Genomic DNA, 25,468 nt, shown 5'->3' on the forward strand with positions numbered 1-25,468 from the left:
AATTTTTCAAATATAATTGTACTTCAGAACTTTCATTTGCATAAAATCTATATGCTAATTGCAAATTATTTCATCAATTCATTAAAGCAGTGCATTTCTACTAATAAGTCACATTTTATTTGCTAAGGTATATCCTGAAATCAGTAAACTGAATTTCTTTCAATATTTAATAAAACCAACTTTTCACTTGCTTCATCCCTCTTCTTCAGTACTTCAATTGGTCAGAATTAGCATATTTTAATTAAATATGTATGGAATTTAAATATTCTTTTAAATTTCATTGGCGAATTAAAATCTATCCAGGAGTCCTCCTCCGAAAGACATCACTGAAAACATGTATTCACAAGTCAACTAGAATACAAAAAGAAGCAAGGAAATTTCTATTTCTTTGTTTTCTTTCCAAGTATTTGTCTTGCTAAATCTCTGGAGAAAAAATGTATCCAGGCTGAGAAAGAACATCATATGGCTGTGTAAGTCAATCTCTTTGACTGGAAGACAAGAGGACCCAGGTAGAGGGAGGGCCAGATGTTTCTATGAGAAAAAAGGCAGAAGCAACCCACATAGAAATACAATGAAGAATGACACTCGGGAGCCTAGCAGCTCTAATGACACTCAGGAGCCTAGCAGCTCTAATCCTGATGGAGATATTAAGGGATTAACTTAGAACCTAAAAGAGTTATGGTAGAAATAATTTCTATATTGTTAGTAGCATCCTATTAAGTATAGCAACATGCTTAAGCCTCATGGTTTCAGAACACTTAACAGTGCAATCCAAGCGATCAAGACAACATTGGAAGTCTTGTTTTTCTACATGGAAGAATATGGCATTCAGACTTGCTGCAGGGATGTGAGGACATTGCCAACATGTTTAGAGAATCATAGCCATATTCTTTCTCTACCCTACATTTAGTCTAGAAAGAGGGTTTGCAGTATAAACCCTACAAGCTGATGCAAGGGCACCACCTATGCCCTGTAGTCTACTAATTTTTACAAGTTAACATCTCTGACATTGGGAAAAGTCTTAAAATCAATAATACCCTTCAATTGTAACTCGCAGGTTTTTTGTTCTTTATAATACATAAAGGCGCACGTTATTAATCGATGGCATCTTAGATTCAGTTGAACGTGATAGTTTCAATGGTTTCAGTGAAACTAAGATGATGTTATAAGATGCACCTTCATGTACCATTAAGAAAGAAAGAAGCTGCCTATTATTCTACCACCTTCACATATAGGTAATATTTATTGAGTATTTACAATGCCCTAAGCACCATTCTAAATATTTTTATATTCATTTAATCCTCAAGCAACCCTCTATAGGAGATACTATTATCCCCATTTTACACACGAGAAAACTGAGGCTCCAAAAAGTTATGCATTCAAGGTTATACCGTGGCAGAGATAGGATTGAACCCAGGTAGTCAAGGCTCCAAAGTCTCTGTGCCTAAACTATACACTTCACTGCCTGGCCGACTTAGTGAAATATAAAGCAATCTCTGAAATCCACTTGCCCATTGGGATCACTCCATATAACTGGTAGCACCAAAATTCCATCTGCCAAACCTGACTTTTTATGTTTTTGAATCATGGCTCTAAATAAGGGAAGTAAAGGGGAAGTCTCCTTTTATAAACTGTCATAATAGCAGTCTAGAAAAAAAATTTTCCAGTACTATAAAAGGCAACTAAAAATAAACAGACTTGGGCTTCCCTGGTGGCGCAGTGTTTGAGAGTCCGCCTGCCAATGCAGGGGACACGGGTTCGTGCCCCGGTCCGGGAAGATCCCACATGCTGCAGAGCGGCTAGGCCCGTGAGCCGTGGCCGCTGAGCCTGCGCATCCGGAGCCTGTGCTCCGCAACGGGAGAGGCCACAACAGTGAGAGGTCCGCGTACCGCAAAAAAAAAAAATAAATAAATAAACAAACTTCTGAAACTGATACATCTTTGAAGAACAATGTAAAATACGAATTTCCACCTTGAGAATCAACAACCAAAAAAATTCAGTAAGAAAAAAACAATATAAGTCCTATATGGATTTCCTTCATTTCAAGTTACTGAAACATGGTAACTTGAAAAGCAAGGGTCTGGATCACATCACACACATTGCTCAGAAATTACAGCAGATAAATACATCAAATAGTTGAATTAGGTAAAATTAGCCCATTTACAGTCTTGTTTTTTTGTTTTTTTAAAATCAACCTTGAGTACCTAATGATTTAAACAGCTATACACGAGTATCCCAAAACCTAGGCCTCTCATTTCTTTGATCCTCCCTCTTCCATAGGTCTTGTCCTTCATACAAGACTAACCCAACCATTTGTTACCATAGTCTTATATTGATATTTTTATTATAAATCCATTCCCTTTCCAATAAATGCAATTTTAAGCATTCCACTTTCCCTGTCACAATTTCCTCTTATGAGCACACTCCTTCTAGTATCCTGACTCCAGTGATTTTTTAACTCCACAGGACCTACACCAATCACCTACACTTCACATTGTCAAATCTAATGATCACTTCTCAGTGATCAAAGGACAACTCACTTGATCTTTCGGCTTATTTGATGTAGTTAAATACTCCTTCCTCTTGAAACATTTTTATCTCTTGGCTTCTAGGACACCATTCTCTTTCGTTCCTCCTCACAAGCTATTCCTTAGGCTCCTGTTTTGATTCTTCATCATCTCGCCATACGTCAGAGTACAGGACTCAGTCTTCCAATCCATTTTCTATCTTAATTCACTCCTAGATGACCTCATCCACATCTATAAGCCAACAAATCCTTTCCTCTGAACTCCAACTTATATGTCAAAAAGCACAGTTACCACTCCACCCGAACGTCTAATATGATTCTCTAATTATGTCTTAAACTTCTCTTGCTTTTGAAACCTCCAACTTCCCTCTCCTATAGCGTTAGCCAGCTCAGTTAATGGCAACTCCATTCATTTACTAAATCAAGCGAAATACCTTAATCATCCTTTTCTCTTTCACTCACAGCCCATCATCAATACAAGAAATGGTCCTGTCAACTCCACCTTCAAAATAAATGCAGAATCTGAAAAGTCTCATCACCTCACTGTTACACCATGACCTCTTCCCTGGATTATTCAGATACCTTAATCAGACTCTGTTCAGTGTACTTTCTACATAAGAGCCAAAATGATGACGTTTAAAATGTAATCAGGACTTCCCTGGTGGTGCAGTGGTTAAGAATCCACCTGCCAAAGCAGGGGACACGGGTTCGAGCCCTGGTCCAGGAAGATTCCACATGCTGCGGAGCAACTAAGTGCATGTCTCACAACTACTGAGCCTGTGTTCTAGAGTCCGCGAGCCACAACTACTGAAGCCTGTGCGCCCTAGAGCCTGTGCTCCGCAACAAGAGAAGCCACCACAATCAGAAGCCCATGCATCGCAACAAAGAGTAGCCTTTGCTCGCTGCAACTAGAGAAAGCCCACGCACAGCAACGAAGACCTAACGCAGCCAAAAAAAAAAAAAAAAAAGTAATTAAACAACAGCAACAAAAACTCATATATTTTCCTGCTCAAATACCTCTAAAGATTTCTGTCTCACTCAGGGTGAAAGCTGAAGAACTCACACTGTCCTACAGGGCCATGTGTAATCTCCCTACCCCATTCCACCCCCTCCCCCAACCTCTGTAGCTTCATTTCCTACTATTCCCTTGCTCATTCCATTCCAGCTAAATTGACCTCTTCTTGTTCCTTGAACAAGTCAAGCATACTTCCCCTGAGGGCTTTTGCTATATTCTCTTCATGAAAAATGCTTTCCTTACATATCCGCGTGGGTTTTCTCTCTCACTTCCTTAAAATTCTTTGTTCAAATGTCACTTTCTCTGATAAGCCTCTCCTAACTATACTATACAAAATACCTACACTTGGCTACCTCCTCTCCATCACCACCTATGCCCTGTAGTCTACTTTATTTTTCCCTATAGCACTAATTATTATCTAATATATGTACCTGCTATTGTGCCTAAATTATAAGAGAACTGGGTGGCTAACCACATTTAATCCCCATCTATAAAATGATAATGTCTGCATAAACCTTATTAAAGTGAAAAAAAATAGGAACTTCCCTGGTATCCAGTGGTAAAGAATCCACCTTCCAATGCAGGGGATACCCGTTCAATCCTTGGTCAGGGAACTAAGACCCCACATGCCACGGGGCAACTAAGGCTGCGCGTCTCATCTAGAGGCCGTGTGCCACAAACTACAGAGCCCACGTGCCCTGGAGCCTGCGTGCCACAACTAGAGAGAGAAAACCCTCACACCACAACTAGAGAGAAGCCCGCATGCCTCAACAAAAGATCCCGCATGCCGCAACTAAGACCCAACATGGCAAAATAAACAAATAAATAAAATATTAAAAAAAAAAATATATATATATATATAAAATTCTCCCCAGAAATGAGCAAGCACTTAACATCTCTGTGAAAAATTCAAGTAATCAGGCCTGTAAAGATGAGATCAGTTTTTTTTTCTGGTCAGCAAATTTTATTAGGGGAAAAAAAAATGATCTAGTTTGTCTTGAGGTACTGAAATACCATCACAGCAACTTCCAGTCAATAAGTAAGAACCAAAAATGCAGGACAATCCTTCTGCACCAAACACACAGAAATGTTTAGTAAAATGTAACACCATAACTACTACCAAAAACTGCTTAGCCAAGCTCAAAAGCAAGAAAGGGAAATCTCCAGGTGCTATCAACACAGAGGAAACTTAAAGCCAGAGTGATGAAAAGCTAAAGGTAAAGCCAGAGAGTCCAAAGAGATATAAGAACCACACACATGGGCTCCCCTGGTGGCACAGTGGTTGAGAATCCGTCTGCCAATGCAGGGGACATGGGTTCGATCCCTGGTCCGGGAAGATCCCACATGCTGCGGAGCAACTAAGCCCGTGAGCCACAACTACTGAGCCTGTGCTCTAGAGCCTGTGAGCCACAACTACTGAGCCTGCATGCCGCAACTACTGAAGCCCGTGTGCCTAGAGCCTGTGCTCCACAATGAGAGAAGCCACCACAATGAGAAGCCCACGCACTGCACGGAAGAGTAGCCCCCCACTCGCTGCAACTAGAGAAAGCGCGCGCACAGCAACGAAGACCCAACACAGCCAAAATAAATGAATAAATAAAATAAATTTATATTAAAAAAAAAAGAACCACATATGGCTGGGGTATTAACAATCAATGCTTACATAGTTAGGAAGGTGACTAAACTAAATTGAATTAAAACTCTCTGAATAAAACCAAGAGCAGTGAAAGTGAAATGGAAGTGGGTCAAATAGCCACCCATAAGAAATCATACAGCACTGAGTGCTGCAGGAAAGAATCAGAAACTTGTAAAAGGACTTTACTCTGCCATCTCTTGGGACTTTTCCCATATTAGCAGACCTCTGAAAAGAAATAAAAGAATTTTCTCTGTTAAAGATACACATTTTCTGTTGTTAAAGGTTTTTTACAATGAAAATATATTATTTATGAAAACAGGAAAATGACAAATTTTTAAAACCCAAATATTTCACTATGCAAATCAATTAAGTAAAATAAATGATAAAATAGGCATTGATGGATCATAGAGGTCACCTATGGCTCAAGGCCAGTGAGTGATATATCTACATGCTCATGATGAAAAGCAATGAGCACCACAACCTAAGCAATGCTGTTTCTGCAGGATCACCTGTGTGTGTGTCTGTATGTGTGCTGGTGTGACAGTGGAGGAGTATGTTTCATTATACCGTTAAGTATAGACAGTTGCCTTTATTGGGAATTGGGAATTTTCAGATTCACAAACACAGCAGTAGTGTCATGCACCTTCGAGCATAGCACACAAATCGTTAAAGCATCAAACATTAAATAGAAAAATGTCAAGAATATGCTACACATAAACATCTATTCATCACAGCTAAATTCATTATACAACTAAGAGTTAATACTTTGTCCACAGGGAGGGATGAAATGTAAATCTTTAAATATACCTCTGAGAAACACTTCCTGAGTGTATCTGGGACTTTACCATCCACCACATGGAGCATTCTTTCCATTTCTTCCCGTATAACATAGCTCCCGGATTCACTTGCAAAAAGACTAAAAATGTCTAGGAGAAAGAAAGAATAAAGTAATTTTATCATAGATTAAACGTACTCTGGTGGAAGTAGGGAGGGAAGAGATAGGTAACAATTATTGAGTGATTACTAGTGCCAAGCACTTTATAAATATATAATTTAATTTATTCCTTAAAAAAACAATGCTAATTAAAACAGGAATGTGGTATCTTTTCAAATACCAAATTTGCAAAAATGTTTGGGTGTGACAATACCAAGTGTTAGCAATAAACTGGGATAAACAGGAACTCTTATATACTGTTAATGAGTATAGATTACTGTAACACTTCAGAGAACACCTTGCCAAAATCTAGTAAAGATGAATATTTATGCTAGAAATTCAATTTCTAGGCAACTCTACCTCCACTTGTGAGAAACTCTCATATATACATGCATAAGGTACAACATACACTGAAGTATTCTTTGTAATAGCAAAATTTAGGAAAGAAAAGATAAATGTCCATCAACAAAAAAAATAGGTAACCTGAGACACACACACACAATGAAATACTATATAGCAGTTAGAATAAAGGAACTAAGTGTTTCAACATGGGTAAATATCAATAATATTCAGGGGAAAAAGCAAATTGCAAAACCTGTATAGTATACTATCTATTTTAAAAGTTTTAAACCTGTAAAACAGTTGAAGATATGTTTAAGGATACATACAAATGTCATAAATGTATAAAGACCTGCATGAGGAATGAAAGATCACCAATTTCATGAGAGTGGTTACTTCTGTCAAGGGAAGAATGTGGATGGGAATATGGAGGGATACTGAGAAAGAGCCTCACCTTGGCTATAATCTTTTATTTCTTAAAAAACAAGTTCTGGGACAAATATGACACAATGGTAAGAAATAATAAAGCTGGGTGGAAGTACATACTACATGTATGTTTGAAATACTACTGTTATGAGTTGAACTGCCCTCCCACATGTCATGGCTGATTCTCTTAAGGGGAATATTTGCTAGAAGCCTCTGACCATCTGTTATGGGTTAAATTATATTCCCCCGCTCCAAAAGATGTTGAAGTCTTAACCTCAGAACCCATGATTGTGACCTTATTTGAAACAGGGTCTCTGCAGATATAATCAAGTTAAGATGAGGTCATTAGGGTGGGTCTTAACCCAATATGATTAATTATAAGAAGACAAGACAGAAACAGTGGGAAGAAAGCCACATGATGAGATGGAAAGAGATTGGAGTGATGCAACTGCAAGCCAAGGAATACCAAGGATTGAGGGCTACCACCAGAAGTTAGGTAAAAAGAAGGATTCCTTCCTGTAGATTTCAGAGGGAGTAAGGCCCTGCTAACATCTTAATTTTGGACTTCTAGCCTCCAGACTGTGAGATAATAAATATCTGTTGTTTTGAGCCACCCAGTTTGTGGTACTTTGCTACAGCTGCCCTAGGAAACTAATACAATTGTATAATAAAAATGATTTAAAATTTTAAATATATGTGTTTATGACCCTCAAATTGGTTATTTTTATTTATTGGCTACCTGGAGCCAGAGTATGTGTTTGTTGGTAGAGGGATGTTAATTTGAAAAAATCAGGATCTCAGTTAAATTCCAATACATAAAATTGGGTTTAGGGATATGTTCATTATCTTGATTGTGATAATGTGGATATATACATGTCTGAAAACATCAAAATGTACACTCTTTACATATGTACATTTTATTGTATATCAGTTATACCTCAGCAAAACTGTAAAAAAGGAAACAGCTGAAGAACAACAGTCTAAATTCAGAAATGAGAAAGAAGATTCTGAGAGATTTAGAAGAAGTAAGAGGGCAGCTTAGAAAAGGCAGAAAGAAGAGAGAAAGACCAGCATCCAGTGGGCAAGGGTAAAATTCTAGGGATTTTTAGAGCAAAACGTCATACTCTTTAATATAAACACCTTCCTAAACTCCCCCTGGAAAATTTTCTTCTTTTTTTTTTCTTCTTTGAAAGTTTATTTTGGCCTCAATGTTTTTCACACGTTTAACTGTAGGTACATATGTGTGTATATAAACAATCACTTTGAGAAAACAGTAAAAGTTAACAATTTATTGATTGCCCGCTAGTTCTTGATACTTGCCAGGTGCTTTACATACATTTTTTCTTCTGAGTTTTACAGTGAAAGATTTTGGTGGATGTCGCTTTCATCCTTGTATTGATGAAAAACAGGGGCTCAGAAGTTCAAGGAAGAGGCCCAGAGTCATACATATAGTAATTGGTCAAGCTAGCTATTTTGTTCTTGGTCTTTCTCCCATGTTTTGCTCTGAGAATCATTAATTATGATAATAGTCAAATTATACTACTGAATTCCTACGATGTGCCAGACATTGGGGTCAGAGTGTCAGAGATAGAGCAATTCTAGCTGAGTCCTCCCATGCTGTCACTTAAATTTTAACTGTCATCTGACATTTCCCTCTCATCTCCCCTGGAAAATTTTCAATAAAATTTACATTGTTTACTAATATTCTTGTTAAGAGCAGATTTGCCTTGGGGGAGCTCAAAGAAAAGAATGAGGAAACATAAGACATTATAAGTAATCAAATGAATGAATTAAAAATTAAGTAAATAAATGCATATCCTAGGAAACACAGATGGACAATGAATGATCAACTAAGGTTGTCTTCCCTTTCATATTTAGAGGGTAAATGATGCCGTCTCATTGTAACATAAAATTTCCCTGCTTAGTAGAACTTAAAGGTGCCATCCTCTTCTGGGCTTACATAATTCACCTAATAAAATTCATCTCTGAAGTTAAAAGTAAAACCATGATAAATAATTAAACCTTTTACCAAGAATTTGTATAAAGTATTATCAAGTGAACTTCTGGTTGTATTTGTGAAGTAAGGCAAGAATAGATTGCTAAATCTATGTCTTCAGAATTATTTTTTAAAAATCAGCTTTACTAAGATATAAGGCACGTTCCATAAAATTCACTCTTTTAAAGTGTGCAATTCAGTGTTTTTTAATATATTTACACAGCTGTGCAATCATCACCACTATCTAATTACAGAACATTTTCACCCAAAAGAAACCCCCATACTCATTGGCAGTAAGCTCTCCATTTCCCTTTCCCCCTAGCCTCTGGCAACCACTAATCTATATTCTGTCTCTATAAATTTGCCTAATCTGGACATGTCATATGATTGGAACCACATAATGTGTGTTCTATTTTGACTGGCATTTATCACTTAGCATAACGTTTTCAGGTTCATCTATGTTGTAGCATGTATCTGTTGGAGGAGAGCAGAATTTGTTGCCCCCAAATACGTCACTTTGGCTTGACAATTATTTTGAGCTTAAAGGCAATCAAAACCCAGCAGATTCAGAAATGCTCATTACCTCCCCATCAACAGCCTAAATTTACATTGGAAAAAAGGCCTATACCGGAAAGAGAGTTGTTATCAGAGATACTTTTTTACCTAAGAAACTAGTATAACAGGGCAACCTTTGTTCTCCAAACATCTCTGCCTTCCTGTGAATGGACTCCCTTCCTCTTGTACCCTCAGATCCCTATCCCTTTCCTTAGCTCAGAATGTTATATAAGCCTCAATTACCTGGCTGCCCTTTGGGTCTCATATTTTTATGGGGCTCCTGTACGTACATACAAAATTTGTTTGGTTTTCTCCTGTTAATCTGTCTTATATCAACTTAATTAGGGAAATTTTTCCCGCTCCTACGCAGTACTTTATTCCTTCTTATTGTTGAGTAATATTCTATTGTTGGTTATATCACGTTTTGTTTATGCTGAATGCATCAGTTGATGGGCATTAGTGTTGTTACCATTTTGTAACCATTATGGACAGTGCTGTTAGGAACTTTTTTTTTTTTAATGAATATGTTTTTAGTTTTCTTGGGTATATACCTAGGAATGAAATTGTGGGATCATATGAAAACTCAGTGATTAACAGTTTGAGAAACTGCCAGTTTTCCAAAGTGGCTTCATTATCTATCTTACACTTACGTGGTATCTAATTGTAATTTGAATTTACACTTCCCAAATAACTACTTATGTTTAACATTTTTTCAAGTGTTTACTGGCTACTTGTATATCTTCTTTGGAGAAACATCACTTCAAATCCTTTGACTGTCATCAAAATTTTGCGGTAGATTATTCTGTGCACAGATGTAGTATTTTAACATTTTGAGATAATAAAAGTACTCACATTTTGCTTTCTCTTCATCTCTGCCTCTTGTAAGAAGGACAAGTCCAACTATTAAGTTATTGAAGTGCAGGCCTTTGGATGTTCCACCAAAAGAACAATAAATCACCTAGGAGAAAATGAATGATACAGTCAACTATAGACATTTCAGTTGTCGAGGAATGTGAGGCTGACATCACCTTTAATAAATCTTATCTCCATCTCCAAACAAGGTCCTGGTAAATTTTAGTGCAATGACGTTGTTTCTCCCTCTTCTTCCTCCCTTACACCTTGTTATGGCACTCAGCCAAGAATATACTGTACTTATCCTAAAGGACATATATCACTGGCTCACACACTGAATTTTCTTTCTCTTGGGAGTCCTCATCAAGATCCAAAAAGATAAGTTCCTCCCCTTCAATAGTCCCAATAATGTGATAAGGATTTCATGCAATTAGATAACTTCCTTCAACCTCTGTTAAACATATATACATAATTTTGATTTGAAAGATCAACATTCTCTAAGTGAATGTTCAGAAATACAGTGGCAATTATACTGCAGTATATAAACGTACCTAATTAACATGTTGTACACCTTAAATTTATACAAAGTTATATGTCAAATATATTTAGATTTTAAGTTAAAAAAAAGAAGAAAATACAGAAAGACATTTTTATACTCTTAGAATTGAGTATTATGGTAATCAGAAATAAAGAAGAAAAGCTATTCATAAGAAAGGGACAGTAACAGCAATCACATAAATTCATTTATTCAACAATTCTGTGTTGAGTGCCTAGTGTGATAGTGTGATACAACAAACATATGTTTGGTCTTCCTCCAGGCCTGACACAAGAGCTTCTAAAATCTTTGGAATTCCCAGAGTGATACAGGTGAAAGGAGCATCTTTTGTTATTGATAATACCCCTTTAAACCATACCTGAATTTGTGCTAATAAGGTGACTCTTGGTGAGTCCTTACAAAGCCTCAGAATGGGAGCTGATAGTCAGAGGAACTAATTATGTGATTAGAGGATTAGAACTTTCAGCCCCACTTCCCAAAGTCAGGGAAAGGGAGAGGAGCTGAAGATTGAGCTAATCACCAATGGCAAGTGACTTAATCATTCATGCCTATGTAATGGAACTTCTATAAGAACCCCTAAACTACAGGTTTATTGGTGAACACATCAAGGTGCAAGAAGGTTGGAACATCCAGAAAGGACAAGAAAGTACTGTGCACCATCGCCCTCCTAACTGCCCCCCACCATCCCATGCATCCTTTTGCATTTGGCTGTTCCTGAGTTATATCCTTTATAATAAACTGGTGATATTAAATAAAGTGCCTTCCTGAGTTCTGTGGGCCATTCTAGCAAATTACTGAATCCCAGAAGGGGAACATGGGAACCCTCGACTTATAGCTGATTGGTCAGAAGTACAGGACGTCGGGGACCTGCGACTGGCAACTTCTGAAGTGGGGGGCAGACCTGTGGGGTCTGCACTAACTCTGGATAGTTAGTATCAGAACTGAATTGAATTGTAGGACACCCAGTTGGTGTTCAGAGAGTTGGAGAACTGATTGATGTGGGGAAAAAACTCCACACATTTGGCATCGGCAAGTGCTGTGTTGTTTAAAAAAGAAAAAGGAAAAAAACCCGACCTAGTATCTGCCATGCAGAATTTGTCATTGAAATACACGATTAAAGATAATTCAAGGAATAAAACTTAAATGGTCAACATATGAAAATACATATTCATTAAATGATATTTATAAATATATTTAATAATACTCTGACAGCTGATGCCAAAAACTGTGTGTTTAGTGCCACTGAGAGCAAAAACTAGCATAGGGAGATGGCCTCAAATCAGAATATATAAAATATAAAAAGAACATAAGAAGTATACTTCATAGAATAACTATTTTTAGTTAGCCCCTGCATAACCAGAGGAAGGTAACAGAAAACCCCCTCTATCCCTGATTTTTAAAGCCCCAGACCTTTAAAAATCCTCTACCATTGGGGAAAAGGCAGAATCACTGAGAAAGTCTTGCCCTCCAAGATCCAGAGACATAATGACCCCCTAGAACTGAGACAGAAATAGGACAACAGAGAATGTCCGCCGGCCCCTGGTACCCCTCACCCACCTCCGCCACTGTGCTAGCAAACACTGAGGAATAAATAACAGCAGTCTACTGCCGAAGGAGAGGGAAGAGTATGGAGAGAGATCTTCTCTGTGGTACAGTAACAAAGAGAAAATAAAATCAAAAGTTAAAGATAGAGGGGCTTCCCTGGTGGCGCAGTGGTTGAGAGTCCACCTGCCGATGCAGGAGACACGGGTTCGTGCCCCGGTCAGGGAAGATCCCACGTGCCGTGGAGCGGCTGGTCCCATGAGCCATGGCCACTGAGCCTGCGTGTCTGGAGCCTGTGCTCCGCAACGGGAGAGGCCACAACAGTGAGAGGCCTGCGTACCGCAATAAATAAATAAATAAATAAATAAATAAATAAATAAATAAATAAAATATATATTTGATATGTTTCAATCTCCTTACAATTATCCTTAGTGATGATCAATTTCCCCATTTTTGCCCATCCCTTTGTAGAGAGAGACTCTTCGAATTGGCTCCTGAATCCCTTCTATATGACTCTAAGTAGTGTCTTACACCTTCCTTACTTTCTGGTATGACAAGATGGTCTAAGCTCATTTTATAAATTCCCTGACCCAGACCTAGAATCAGACATTTTTCCAAACAGCCTTGTTCTTTCAAATGGGAAGTTGTATTTAGAGCTCACAATCAGGATACTAGTGGTGCTTATTGCCTGGGTATTAGTGACTGTTTCTCAAACTTTTCAGTGGACAGATCTAGGAAAGTAAAACACATCATGAATTTATACTAATACTCCCATATACATGCAATCTTTTCCATTTCACCTCCAACTAATCATTACATTTTGATATCGATTGAATGTTTCAATATTAATAATGTTTCTATGTTCCTTTCTAGAGGACATCACTGAACTAAGGTAACATGGAAGTAGGATAACAAGAAGATAATTCTAAGCAGTAACTTCAAAAGGGAATCTGAGAGCATAAAGCATGAGCATACTAAGCCTAGATATTTGTAGAAAAGACTTCTGATGCTCTCACAAAGGTAGTTCTCCTTTCTTTGGGGACATAAGGCATGGAGACATTTCCTCATGCTTCTTGCGGCTGAATAGGGCTGTATGACTACTTCTGACCAAAAGGTTATGGATAGAAATGACAGACACCACTTCTGGGCCATGCACCTAATTGCACAAGACCTCTCCCTAGCATGACTTCCATTACTTCACTACTGATTTATAGATGCTCTTTCTGATATGTAAGTGCCAAAGATTTGACACTGCCAAACAAAAACACTAATTCAAAAAGATACATGTACCCCAATGTTCATAGCATTATTTACAATAGCCAAGATATGGAAGCAACCTAAGTATCCATTAACAGATGAATGCATAAAGAAGATGTGGGGTGCGTGTGTGTACACATACATATACACAACGGAATACTACTCGGTCATAAAGTAGAATGAAATTTTGCCATCTGCAACAACATGGATGGACTTGGAGGGTATTATGCTAAGTGAAATAAGTAAGAGAAAGACAATATGGTACGATATCATATGTGGAATCTAAAACAAACAAATACGTAGTGAATACAACAAAAAAGAAACAGACTCACAGATATAGAGAACAAACTAGTGGTTACCAGCAAGGAGGAGAAAGAGGGGAGGGGCAAGCCAGGGGTAAAGGATTAAGAGATGAAAACTACTATGTATAAAATAAATAAGCTACAAGGATATATTGTACGATACAGGGAATACAGCCAATATTTTATAATAACTATAAATGGAATAAAACCTTTAAAAATTGTGAATCACTATTTTGTACACCTGAAACATATATATATATGTACATCAACTATACCACACACACAAAAAATTCATTAAAAGAAAAAGACCCACTAAAATGTGCACTATTGTCTTATGAATGAGTAACAAATTGAAAATAAACATTTTGGCTTCAGTGCAGGAAAAAAAGAAAAAAGAGGGGAAAATTGACACTGCCTGTAAAGCTGAACCAACAAAAAGAGCTGTCATGGAGAGTCACCCAACTCCATCAACAGGATTTTTATGACTGAAAAATAACCTTATGTTATTTGGAGTGATGAAAAACTTTGGAAATAGATAGTGGTGATGACTGGACACAACATAACATGGTGAATGAAATGATTGCCACTGAAACGTGTACTTAAAAATAGTTAAAATGGTAAATTTTATGTTATAAATATTTTACCACAATTAAAACATACTAAAAATAAACAAACAAACATGGGAGAACTTCTACTTAGAACCTGTTTATCACTATCAACTAATAATAAACACCTGATTATACCTGATTGTTCAGCACAAATGTTCTCCTTGTTTGTTTAGAAAAGATTTTTAAAATAGACAATTAGTGCCTTAACCTATTAAGTTATTGTTAGAAAGCAGCTTTGAATTTTGTTTCCCACTTTAAAACACCTGTCTTGTTCCAACCCCAAAGATTAAAACACCAAAAGTGGAAACACCACTTTTCTGAAACATCAATTTTAGGAAAACAATTATGATTTCTGTGGGGAAATGAACATTGTGGGGAGAAAGGTAGAGAGGATTTCATCTGTATAGAAAATGCTTTTATTCTGCTTTATTTCTTTACATTTTTGGTAGATCTTAAATACTGCAATAAATCCTTTAGTGCCTCATACGTTACAGACAGCAAATATTTTTTGAATTATTGAGTGCACTTAAGAAAATAGACATTTCAGGGACCTCCCTGGTGGTCCAGTGGTTAAGACTCTGCCTTCCAATGCAGGGGGCGCGCTCTAGAGCCCGTACACCATAACTAGAGAGCCCACGTGCTGCAACTGCTGAGCCAGCGTGCTCTGGAGCCTGTGCCACAACTAGAGAGAAGCCCATGCTCTGCAACAAAGAGCCCAAGCACCACAATGAAAGACCCCATGTGCCACAACTAAGACCCAATGCAGCCAAATTAATTAATTAAAATAATAAAAAAGAAAATAGACATTTCACTCCACCATCCAGGTTTGTTGGCAGCTAGAGTCCCATTCTGACCAACCTACCAGCAATCTTCCCCATTAAATGCTATCAACTGTAAGAAATTAGGAGTAGATTCATGGGACACATTAATGATTAAAATACACAGGATCCTAGACAATTTTGAAGTTCCTGAACTCCATTTCATTCTTCTGAATGTGAGCCCATTGTAATGTTAAAACCAGACACAGTAGTAGTCTAAGATTCCTATTTTCTTGTATTCCTTATAACCAACCATTTACTTAAGGAAACTTAAGTGATTCTCTGCTTCTTAGGATCAAAAGAACTAATAACATATACCCTTCTGTTAATGTTATCTTAAAGGAACGCTGAAGAGAATAAATTATACAAAGTACAGTCATTTGAGAGTTTTAAAAGATGGGCAATTTTTTCATTTTGTATGTTTTGCTTATTATCTGCCTCTCCTGACAAAAACGTAAGCCACATGAGGGACAGGGATTTTATCTGTTTACTGCTTTTCAGCACTCACTATTCCTTTTTATATAAATGGTATTAGAAAAATACATTTTTAAAGATAATTATAATAGATAATCATTTGTTTACTCCTTAAGTAGAGCATTTTAGATCAAATTTATACAGATATCGCTTGTTTTTACTTAAATGATTTTGAATCTTATATAGAAATCTTAGCAAAATTAATTTTAGACTTGGATTAATCTTATGCTTCAGATTCTCGTACAAGGATGTGATGAATGTTTAGTTTTGGAAAAACAAACAGTCTATAGGAACTGGCAAAAGGTCAACTTGACATACCTTTTGTTTTACAATAATATAGTAAATAACTATTTTCAAGTGAATGAAACAATCCTTTAATCATTGAATATATCAATTCTCACATTTTTCTACTACTATTTTCAAAAAGGACTCAATTCAAATCTCTAGAAAAGTAAATTTTTATGGGTATTTCCTGGCGGTCCAGTGGTTAAGACTCCTAGCTTCCACTGCAGGGGGCCTGGGTTTGATGGGGAACTAAGACCCTGGTGGGGAACTAAGATCCTGCAAGCAGCACGTTGTGGCCAAAAATGAAAATAAAATAAAATAAGTGCTGAAAAGTGCATTTTTAAAAAATATACCTTTCCCTTTAAGAGATCACATAAGAAGTAGACCAATTTCCTCATATGCCTAACTATAAAGCTAGCCTAGAAGTTACAAAAAGTTAATTAGCTTCCATGTTACGACAAAGATCATGTTCCAGAAATTTAAAATGGTAAAGTGATCAAATTAACTAATAAGAATTAAGATAAACATGCTGACTTTATTTAGGAACGTATTTGATAAGGTCTCATTTTAGATAATATAGTAAATTGTGGACTGAATAATTATAGTTAGGGTCATGCAAATCTGATTGAAAATTATAAACACAAAGAGTGTTGATTAAAAATTCTATACCTTCTTTGGAAAAAAAGGCTATAAAGAAGTGCCAACCTGGACTTTATATTTTATCGTAACTATTAAACACTTTTTACCAGTGATTTGGATTATGACATAGAAGCCGTGTGTGTTAATTGTGTAAATGACAAAGATGGGAGGAATGGCTAATAAAATAGGTAGCAGAATATAGAATCAGATTCATCTTAGGCAGGGACACTAGGCTAAATGCAACAAGATTAAATGTAATATATTCAGAATTTTTTAAAAACTCAGTATTATACATAAGGATAGAAGAACATGATCAAGCTTGGAAATTTTAGCTAACAAAGCTATGACCTTTCTGCTTAAGCTAATGCAATTTTATGCTGCATGGTAGTGATTAAAGACTTAAATATTCTCCTACTGTTCACTAATCTAATTCCATCTAGGGAGCAGCATGGGATTAACCAGTATGCATATTAACTATGGTTAAGGAGCAGCAGGGGAAAAGGACTTGTTCATGTGCCTAGAAGGGAAGGTTCCCATTTCCCAATTCAAATAGCTTAATTCCAACTCTGAGGGGTAGCAGATTTCCAATGGGAGTTCTAGTAGTGACAGCAAAAATTTTGGGACCATGATACCGTGCCAAAATCCCCAGTGGCTTCTAGCTCCACCCTTATCTCTAAAACCATAAAATGAGGCTGGGACTAGGTCAGGTGAATATACAGAACTGTTTCAATGCCCCCAAATTTAAAGGGGGTAGAATGAAAAACAAAAATTTCACTGAATTCATGATATCTTATATTTTCAAGACATTAAAATATATTAGCAAGACACAAAAACTTCAACAGTGTAAGAGAAATGTTACAGAGATGGATGTTTAAGATAAAACTGACCACTTTTAAAAGTTAATAGTTACAATGGGATATTATTCAGCCATAAAAAGAAATGAAGTTGTAACACGTAATACAACATGGATGAGTCTTGAAAACATTATGCAAAGGAAATAAGCTACACACAAAAAGACAAATACTGTATGATTTCACATATATGAAATATTTAGAATAGGCAAATTAATAGAGACAGAAAGTGGCTGAATTGGGGGGGGGGTAGGTGGCGTTATTATCACTTAATAAGCACAGAATTTCTGTTTGGGGTGATGAAGACATTTTAGATAAAGATAGTAGTGATAGTTCCATAACATTGTGAATGTCATTAATGCCACTTAAATGTATACTTGAAAATAGTTAAAACAGCAAATTATGTTATATATATTTTAACACAAACACTATTTGCTCTCTCTCAGCTCAGTAAGATCCAGTAAAGTGACTTATTTGAGGCCTGACCTACTTCACTCATCCAGTCCAAATCTATGATGTCATGGAATTACCTAGAAAATTCAAAGATTGACTAGCAAAGTCAAACAAAACCCTAACCCAAAAGCAGCCCTTAAAATAACTCACAAGCAGTTTAGTTATTAAGAAACAAGGAAATCATTCCCCACTCACAAACTATACCTTGTGGAAAGAACTGTTTGAATACAGAATGCATTTTCTCTCATAATCAATGATCAGATTTCCCTGGCTAACCCCACGAATTCTATCTAAATTATAATGTGGTTAAAATACTGAGTAATTAACAACAATAATTTAAAGAAGACTTTAAAAGTATACAACTGTGAATGTATTCATCTGTATTATGAACTAAATAAGCTTAGGGGCTAGTACAGGAATGCAGTCATTATTTACAAATATTATTTCCAGGGAAATGTGTACACTATGTGGTAAGAAGGAAATAAAAAGGCAATATGAACGTATCAGTCCATCTCTCCTCTCTTTTCCTGGTCCCATGCAGTCCCCACTGCTGAGATTATTAAGCAGACAAAAGTAAACTAAAGAAAGAATGAGCAACTGGAGTAGGGGCAGTGCACATTATCAAGTCCCTACATGCCAGAAATGTCCTTGATAATACATCTACCCAAAATCGCATTCCCAGAACCGAGACCACCATTCCTCTAAAGATGGATCGATCAAGGAGGGTAATAACATGTTTGGCTATCCTTTGTTCGTGCCTTATTCTCATGAATCCAGTTCAAGTCAAGAAGTAATAAGCATGAAACTATTATCTATATGCATAACTGAATCACTTTGCTGCACACCAGAAACTAACACAACATAGTGAAGCAACTATAAGTCAATAAAATAAATTTAAAAAAAAAAGAAGTAATGAGCATAGAGCACTCTTTCTGCACATATATACATTGGCTACTGGTAATAATAAACCTGGAGGGAAGTCAACAGTGAAACTAAGAGAATACCAGCAAGTTGCTGTCATATGCAGATGCTGCTCTGTAGCTACATTTAAGAATATGTTGGTTCTGGAGACTTCCCTGGTGCTCCAATGGTTGAGAGTCTGCCTTCCAATGTGTGGAACGCGGTTCAATCCCTGGTCAGGGAACTAGGATCCCACATGCCATGGGGCTGCTAGGCCCACACACCACAACTACTGAGCCCGTGCACCTCAAATGGAGAACCTGTGTGCCCCAAACTACAGAGTCCGCATGCCACAACTACTGAGCCCACGTGCTCTGGAGCCCACGTGCCAAAACTAGAGAGAAGCCCACATGCCACAACGAAAGATCCCACGTGCTGCAACGAAGATCCTGAGTGCCACAACTAAGACTTGACACAGCCAAAAAAATAAATAAAATAAAATGTAACATGTTTAAGAAAAAAAGAGTATGTGGGCTCTAAAATGCCATTTTAAAGAATGGAGATCTTTGTACCAAGATACTCTTATCTTCCTATTTCTCTCAGTAACCAAAAATACACAGTTAACAAATAAATATCATTCTGGGATATCTTATGATCAGGCAAATCAGAAACACCACACAAACCCAAACACACATTCATTCTAGGCAACAAAGACAAAAAAGTAGGACTACATCGAGCTACAAAGCTTCTGCACAGCAAATGAAGTCAACAACAAAATGAAAAGGCAACCTATACAATGGGAAAAAAATATTTGTAGATTATATATAAGGGGTTAATATCCAAAATATGTAAAGAACTCATACAACTCAATAGCAAAGAAAAAAAAAATCAAACAACCTGGTTTTTAAAAGGACAGAGGAACTGAATATAGACATTTTCCCAAAGACATACAAATGATCAACAGGTACATGAAAATGTGCTCAACATCACTAATCATCAGGAAAATCAAAATCACAAGGAGGTATTACCTCACACCTGTTAGAATGGCTATCATCAAAAAGACAAGAGACACTGTTGTATGGCATATATGAAAGTTGTTAGGAGAGTAAATCGAAAGAGTTCTTATCACAAGTAAAAAATTTTTTTTTCTTTTTTATATCTATGTATGATGACAGATGTTAATGAAACTTACTGTGGTAACATTTCAAGAAATATGTAAATAAAATCATTATGCTGTACACCTTAAACTTCAATGCTGTATGTCAATTTATATCTCAATACAATTGGAAGAAAAAAATAAACTGTTGGTGAGGATATGGAGAAAAGGGAACACTGGTGCACTGTTGGTAGGAATGTACATTGGTGCAGCCATTATGGAAAACAGTATGGAGGTGCCCCCAAAAATTAAAAATAGAATTACTATATGATCCAGCAACTCCACTTCTGGGAATATATCCGAAGGAAATGAAAACAGGATGTCGAAGACATACATATACTCCCATTTTCAATGCAACAGATATTATTCACAATAGCCAAGATATGGAAACAACTTAAGTATTCATCAATGGATGAATGAATAAAGATGTGGTATACATATACAATGGAGTATTATTTAGCCATGAGAAAAAAGAAAATCCTGCCATTTGCAACAACATGGATAAACCTTGAGGGCATTATGCTATAAGAAATAAGCCGGAAAGAGAAATAAAAATTCTGCATGGTATCACTCATATGTGGAATCTCTTTAAAAGAAAAAAAAAAGAAAAAAGGTCAAACTCTTAGAAACTGAGTAGAAAAGTAGCTGCCAAGGCCTGGGGGAAACAGGGACAGGTTGGTAAAAAGGCACAAACTTCTCAGCTGTAAGATGAATAAGGAGATCTGAGGATCTAATGCACAACATGGTGACTATAGTTGATAACACTATATTATATGCCACTAATTCAAATTTGTTAAGAGAACTTAAATGTACTTACCAAAAAAAAAAAAAGCCCAGGAGTTACATTCTGTAAACTCCAGGACAACAAAATGTTTTAGGAATCTGAAGAAACTGCTGTGAGGGCAATTTTTAAAAAATAGAGTAAATATCCTAATTCATACCTTTAAGATACATCTTTAATAGGATACATCAAAAACTGGTAAGAGGGAATTCCCTGGAGGTCCAGTGGTTAGGACTCTGTGCTTCCACTGCCAGTAGCCTGGGTTTGATCCCTGGTTGGGGAGCTAAGATCTCACAAGTCAAGTGGCACAGCCAGAAAAAAAAAAAAAATCTAAAAAAGAAAAAAATGGTAAGAAAGGTCCTTCCTTCTGGGAGGGAAATTAGATGCCTGGTGGACTGGGTGGAAAGGAGATTTTTTCATGGTCTGTTCTTTTTTAAAATTTTGAACCATGAGAATGTATCATTTGTTAAAAAGTACAGAAAGAGAATAAGAAAGAAAAAACGACATGTATTTCCTAATTGTCCTCACAAGCCATATCATACTGACAGAGATCTAAATCAGGTAAAAAATGAAGCCATAGTCACCAGACAAGACAGATTTTCAGTAGACCAAATAAGACAGTGTTGTGCATCTTATATAAAAGTAAAAGAATCAGGGCTTCCCTGGTGGCAAAGTGGTTGAGAGTCCGCCTGCCGATGCAGGGGACACAGGTTCATGCCCCGGTCCAGGAAGATCCCACATGCCGCGGAGCAGCTGGGCCCATGAGCCACATGGCCGCTGAGTCCGCGCATCCGGAGCCCATGCTCCGCAACCGGAGAGGCCACAACAGTGAGAGGCCTGCGTACCGCATAAAAAAAAAAAATGTAAAAGAATCAACATGACAAATAAATGTATGACCTTGCAACTGCACCTGAGTTTTCAGTGAAACATAACTGTTAACAACTCTGGAACCAAAAAGACCTGGGGTCAGATCCTAGCTCTTCTAATTAGGAGTTGTATGGTCTTGAATAAATTACATAACTTCAATTTGCTAGTCTAGAAAATGGGATTAGTAATAAGAGCACCTCCATGGTGCTATTAATAATAGCAACATTCACATGGTGTGGTGAAAATTAAATGAGATAATTTACATAAAATATTTACTCTAAGCCAGGTGAATGGTAAATAACTCCATAAATTTTAGTTATTATCATCATCCAGGGGAGGCAACACAGAACAGTAGCTAATAAGGATTTGGATACCTGGACTTGAATCCTGGATCTGCTCATTAGCTTTAATACTTGAGCAAGTAACCAAACATCCTTAAGATTCAGTATCTTTTTCTCATTCATAAAATGGTAGGAACAGGGGGCTTCCCTGGTGGCACAGTGGTTAAGAATCCGCCTGCCACAAATTCTATAAAACACTTAGAGAAGAGGTAACACCTATCCTTCTCAAACTCTTCCAAAATATAGCAGAGGGAGGAATACTCCCAAACTCATTCTACGAGGCCACCATCACTCTGATACCAAAACCAGACAAAGATGTCACAAAGAAAGAAAACTACAGGCCAATATCACTAATGAACATAGATGCAAAAATCCTCAACAAAATACTAGCAAAAGAATCTAACAGCACATTAAAAGGATCATACACTATGATCAAGTGGGGTTTATCCCAGGAATGCAGGGATTGTTCAATATACGCAAATCAATCAATGTGATACACCATATTAACAAACTGAAGGAGAAAAGCCATATGATCATCTCAATAGATGCAGAAAAAGCTTTGGACAAAATTCAACACCCATTTATGATAAAAACCCTCTAGAAAGTAGGCATAGAAGGAACTTTCCTCAACACAATAAAGGCCATATATGACAAACCCACAGCCAACATCGTCCTCAATGGTGAAAAACTGAAAGCGTTTCCACTAAGATCAGGAACAAGACAAGGTTGCCCACTCTCACCACTATTCTTCAACATAGTTTTGGAAGTTTTAGCCACAGTAATCAGAGAAGAAAAAGAAATAAAAGGAATCCAAATTGGAAAAGAAGAAGTAAAGCTGTCACTGTTTGCAGATGACATAATACTATACATAGAGAATCCTAAAGATGCTACCAGAAAACTACTGGAGCTAATCAACGAATTTGGTAAAGTAGCAGGATAAAAAATTAATGCACAGAAATCTCTTGCATCCCTATACACTAATGATGAAAAATCTGAAAGTGAAATTAAGAAAACACTCCCATTTACCACTGCAACAAAAAGAATAAAATATCTAGGAATAAACCTACCTAAGGAGACAAAAGACCTGTATGCAGAAAATTATAAGACGCTGATGAAAGAAATTAAAGATGATACAAATAGATGGAGAGATATACCATGTTCTTGGACTGGAAGAATCAACATTGTGAAAATGACTCTACTACCCAAAGCAATCTACAGATTCAATGCAATCCCTATCAAACTACCACTGGCATTTTTCACAAAACTAGAACAAAAAATTTCACAATTTGTATAGAAACACAAAAGACTCCAAATTGCCAAAGCAATCTTGAGAAAGAAAAACGGAGCTGGAGGAATCAGGCTCCTGGACTTCAGACTATACTACAAAGCTACAGTAATCAAGACAGTATGGTACTGGCACAAAATTAGAAATATAGATCAATGGAACAGAATAGAAAGCCCAGGGATAAACCCACGCACATATGGTCACCTTATCTTTGATAAAGGAGGCAAGAATATACAGTGGAGAAAAGACAGCCTCTTCAATAAGTGGTGCTGGGAAAAGTGGACAGCTACATGTAAAAGAATGAAATTAGAACACTCTCTAACACCATACACAAAAATAAATTGAAAATGGATTAAAGACCTAAATGTAGGGCTAGACACCATCAAACTCTTAGAGGAAAACATAGGCAGAACACTCTATGACATAAATCACAGCAAGATCCTTTTTGACCCACCTCCTAGAGTAATGGAAATAAAAACAAAAATAAACAAATGGGACCTAATGAAACTTAAAAGCTTTTGCACAGCAAAGGAAACCATAAACAAGACCAAAAGACAGCCCTCAGAATTGGAGAAAATATTTGCAAATGAAGCAACTGACAAAGGATTAATCTCCAAAACATACAAGCAACTCATGAAGCTCAATATCAAAAAAACAAACAACGCAATCCAAAAATGGGCAGAAGACCTAAATAGACATTTCTCCAAAGAAGATATACAGATTGCCAACAAACACATGAAAGGATGCTCAACATCATTAATCATTAGAGAAATGCAATCAAAACTACAATGAGATATTATCTCACACCAGTCAGAATGGCCATCATCAAAAAATGTACAAACAATAAATGCTGGAGAGGGTGTGGAGAAAAGGGAACCCTCTTGCACTGTTGGTGGGAATGTAAATTGATACAGCCACTATGGAGAACAGTATGGAGGTTCCTTAAAAAACTAAATATAGAACTACCATACGACCCAGCAATCCCACTACTGGGCATATACCCTGAGAAAACCATAATTCAAAAAGAGTTATGTACCAAAATGTTCATTGCAGCTCTATTTACAATAGCCAGGACACGGAAGCAACCTAAGTGTCCATCAACAGATGAATGAATAAAGAAGATGTGGCACATATATACAATAGAATATTACTCAGCCATAAAAAGGAACAAAACTGAGTTATTTGTAGTGAGGTGGATGGACCTAGAGACTGTCATACAGAGTGAAGTAAGTCAGAAAGAGAAAAACAAATACCATATGCTAACACATATATATGGAATCTAAAAAAAAAAAAAAAAAAAGGAAATGGTCAGAAGAACCTAGGGGCAAGATGGGAATAAAGATGCAGACCTACTAGAGAATGGACTTGAGGATACGGGGAGGGGGAAGGGTAAGCTGGGACAAAGTGAGAGAGTGGCATGGACATATATATACTACCAAACGTAAAACAGATAGCTAGTGGGAAGCAGCCGCATAGCACAGGGAGATCAGCTTGATGCTTTGTGACCACCTAGAGGGGTGGGATAGGGAGGGTGGGAGGGAGGGAGATGCAAGAGGGAAGAAATATGGGGACATATGTATATGTATAACTGATTCAGTTTGTTATCAAGCAGAAACTGACACACCATTGTAAAGCTTGGTGACTTTACCAACTGTAAACTGACACACCATTTAAAAAAAAAAAACAATCCACTGCCAATGCAGGGCACACGGGTTCGAGCCCTGGTCTAGGAAGATCCCACATGCCACAGAACAACTAAGCCTGTGCACCACAACTACTGAGCCTGTGCTCTAGAGCCCGCGCGCCACAACTACTGAAGCCCACGTGCCACAACTGCGGAAGCCTGTGCAGTTAGAGCCCGTGCTCTGCAACAAAAGAAGCCACCACAATGAGAAGTCTCTGCACCTCAATGAAGAGTAGCCCCCACTCGCCGCAGCTAGAGGAAGCCTGCATGTAGCAACAAAGACTCAACACAGCTAAAAATTAATTAACTTTTTAAAAAAGTACTTATCTTTATTTTAAAAAATGATAGTAACATTAGTACCTGTATCATGACAAATGTCATATAACTTA

At 37.1% G+C, this 25,468-nt stretch overlaps 1 protein-coding gene across 1 annotated transcript in view; it reads right to left on the reverse strand.

The window, feature by feature from the left end:
- Positions 1–25,468, reverse strand: part of USP32 (ubiquitin specific peptidase 32) — a gene marked incomplete at its 5' end in the record, with an annotated part of 150,448 nt that overhangs the window by 87,753 nt on the left and 37,227 nt on the right. The window contains 2 exons of the mRNA XM_082861592.1: positions 5,986–6,104; positions 10,281–10,386. Of these exons, the coding sequence (XP_082717718.1) occupies positions 5,986–6,104; positions 10,281–10,386 (225 nt within the window). The remainder of the gene's footprint in view (positions 1–5,985; positions 6,105–10,280; positions 10,387–25,468) is intronic.

Source organism: Leucopleurus acutus (assembly GCF_964270905.1).
Source record: "Leucopleurus acutus genome assembly, chromosome: 19".
In the NCBI taxonomy this organism is placed as follows: domain Eukaryota; kingdom Metazoa; phylum Chordata; class Mammalia; order Artiodactyla; family Delphinidae; genus Leucopleurus; species Leucopleurus acutus.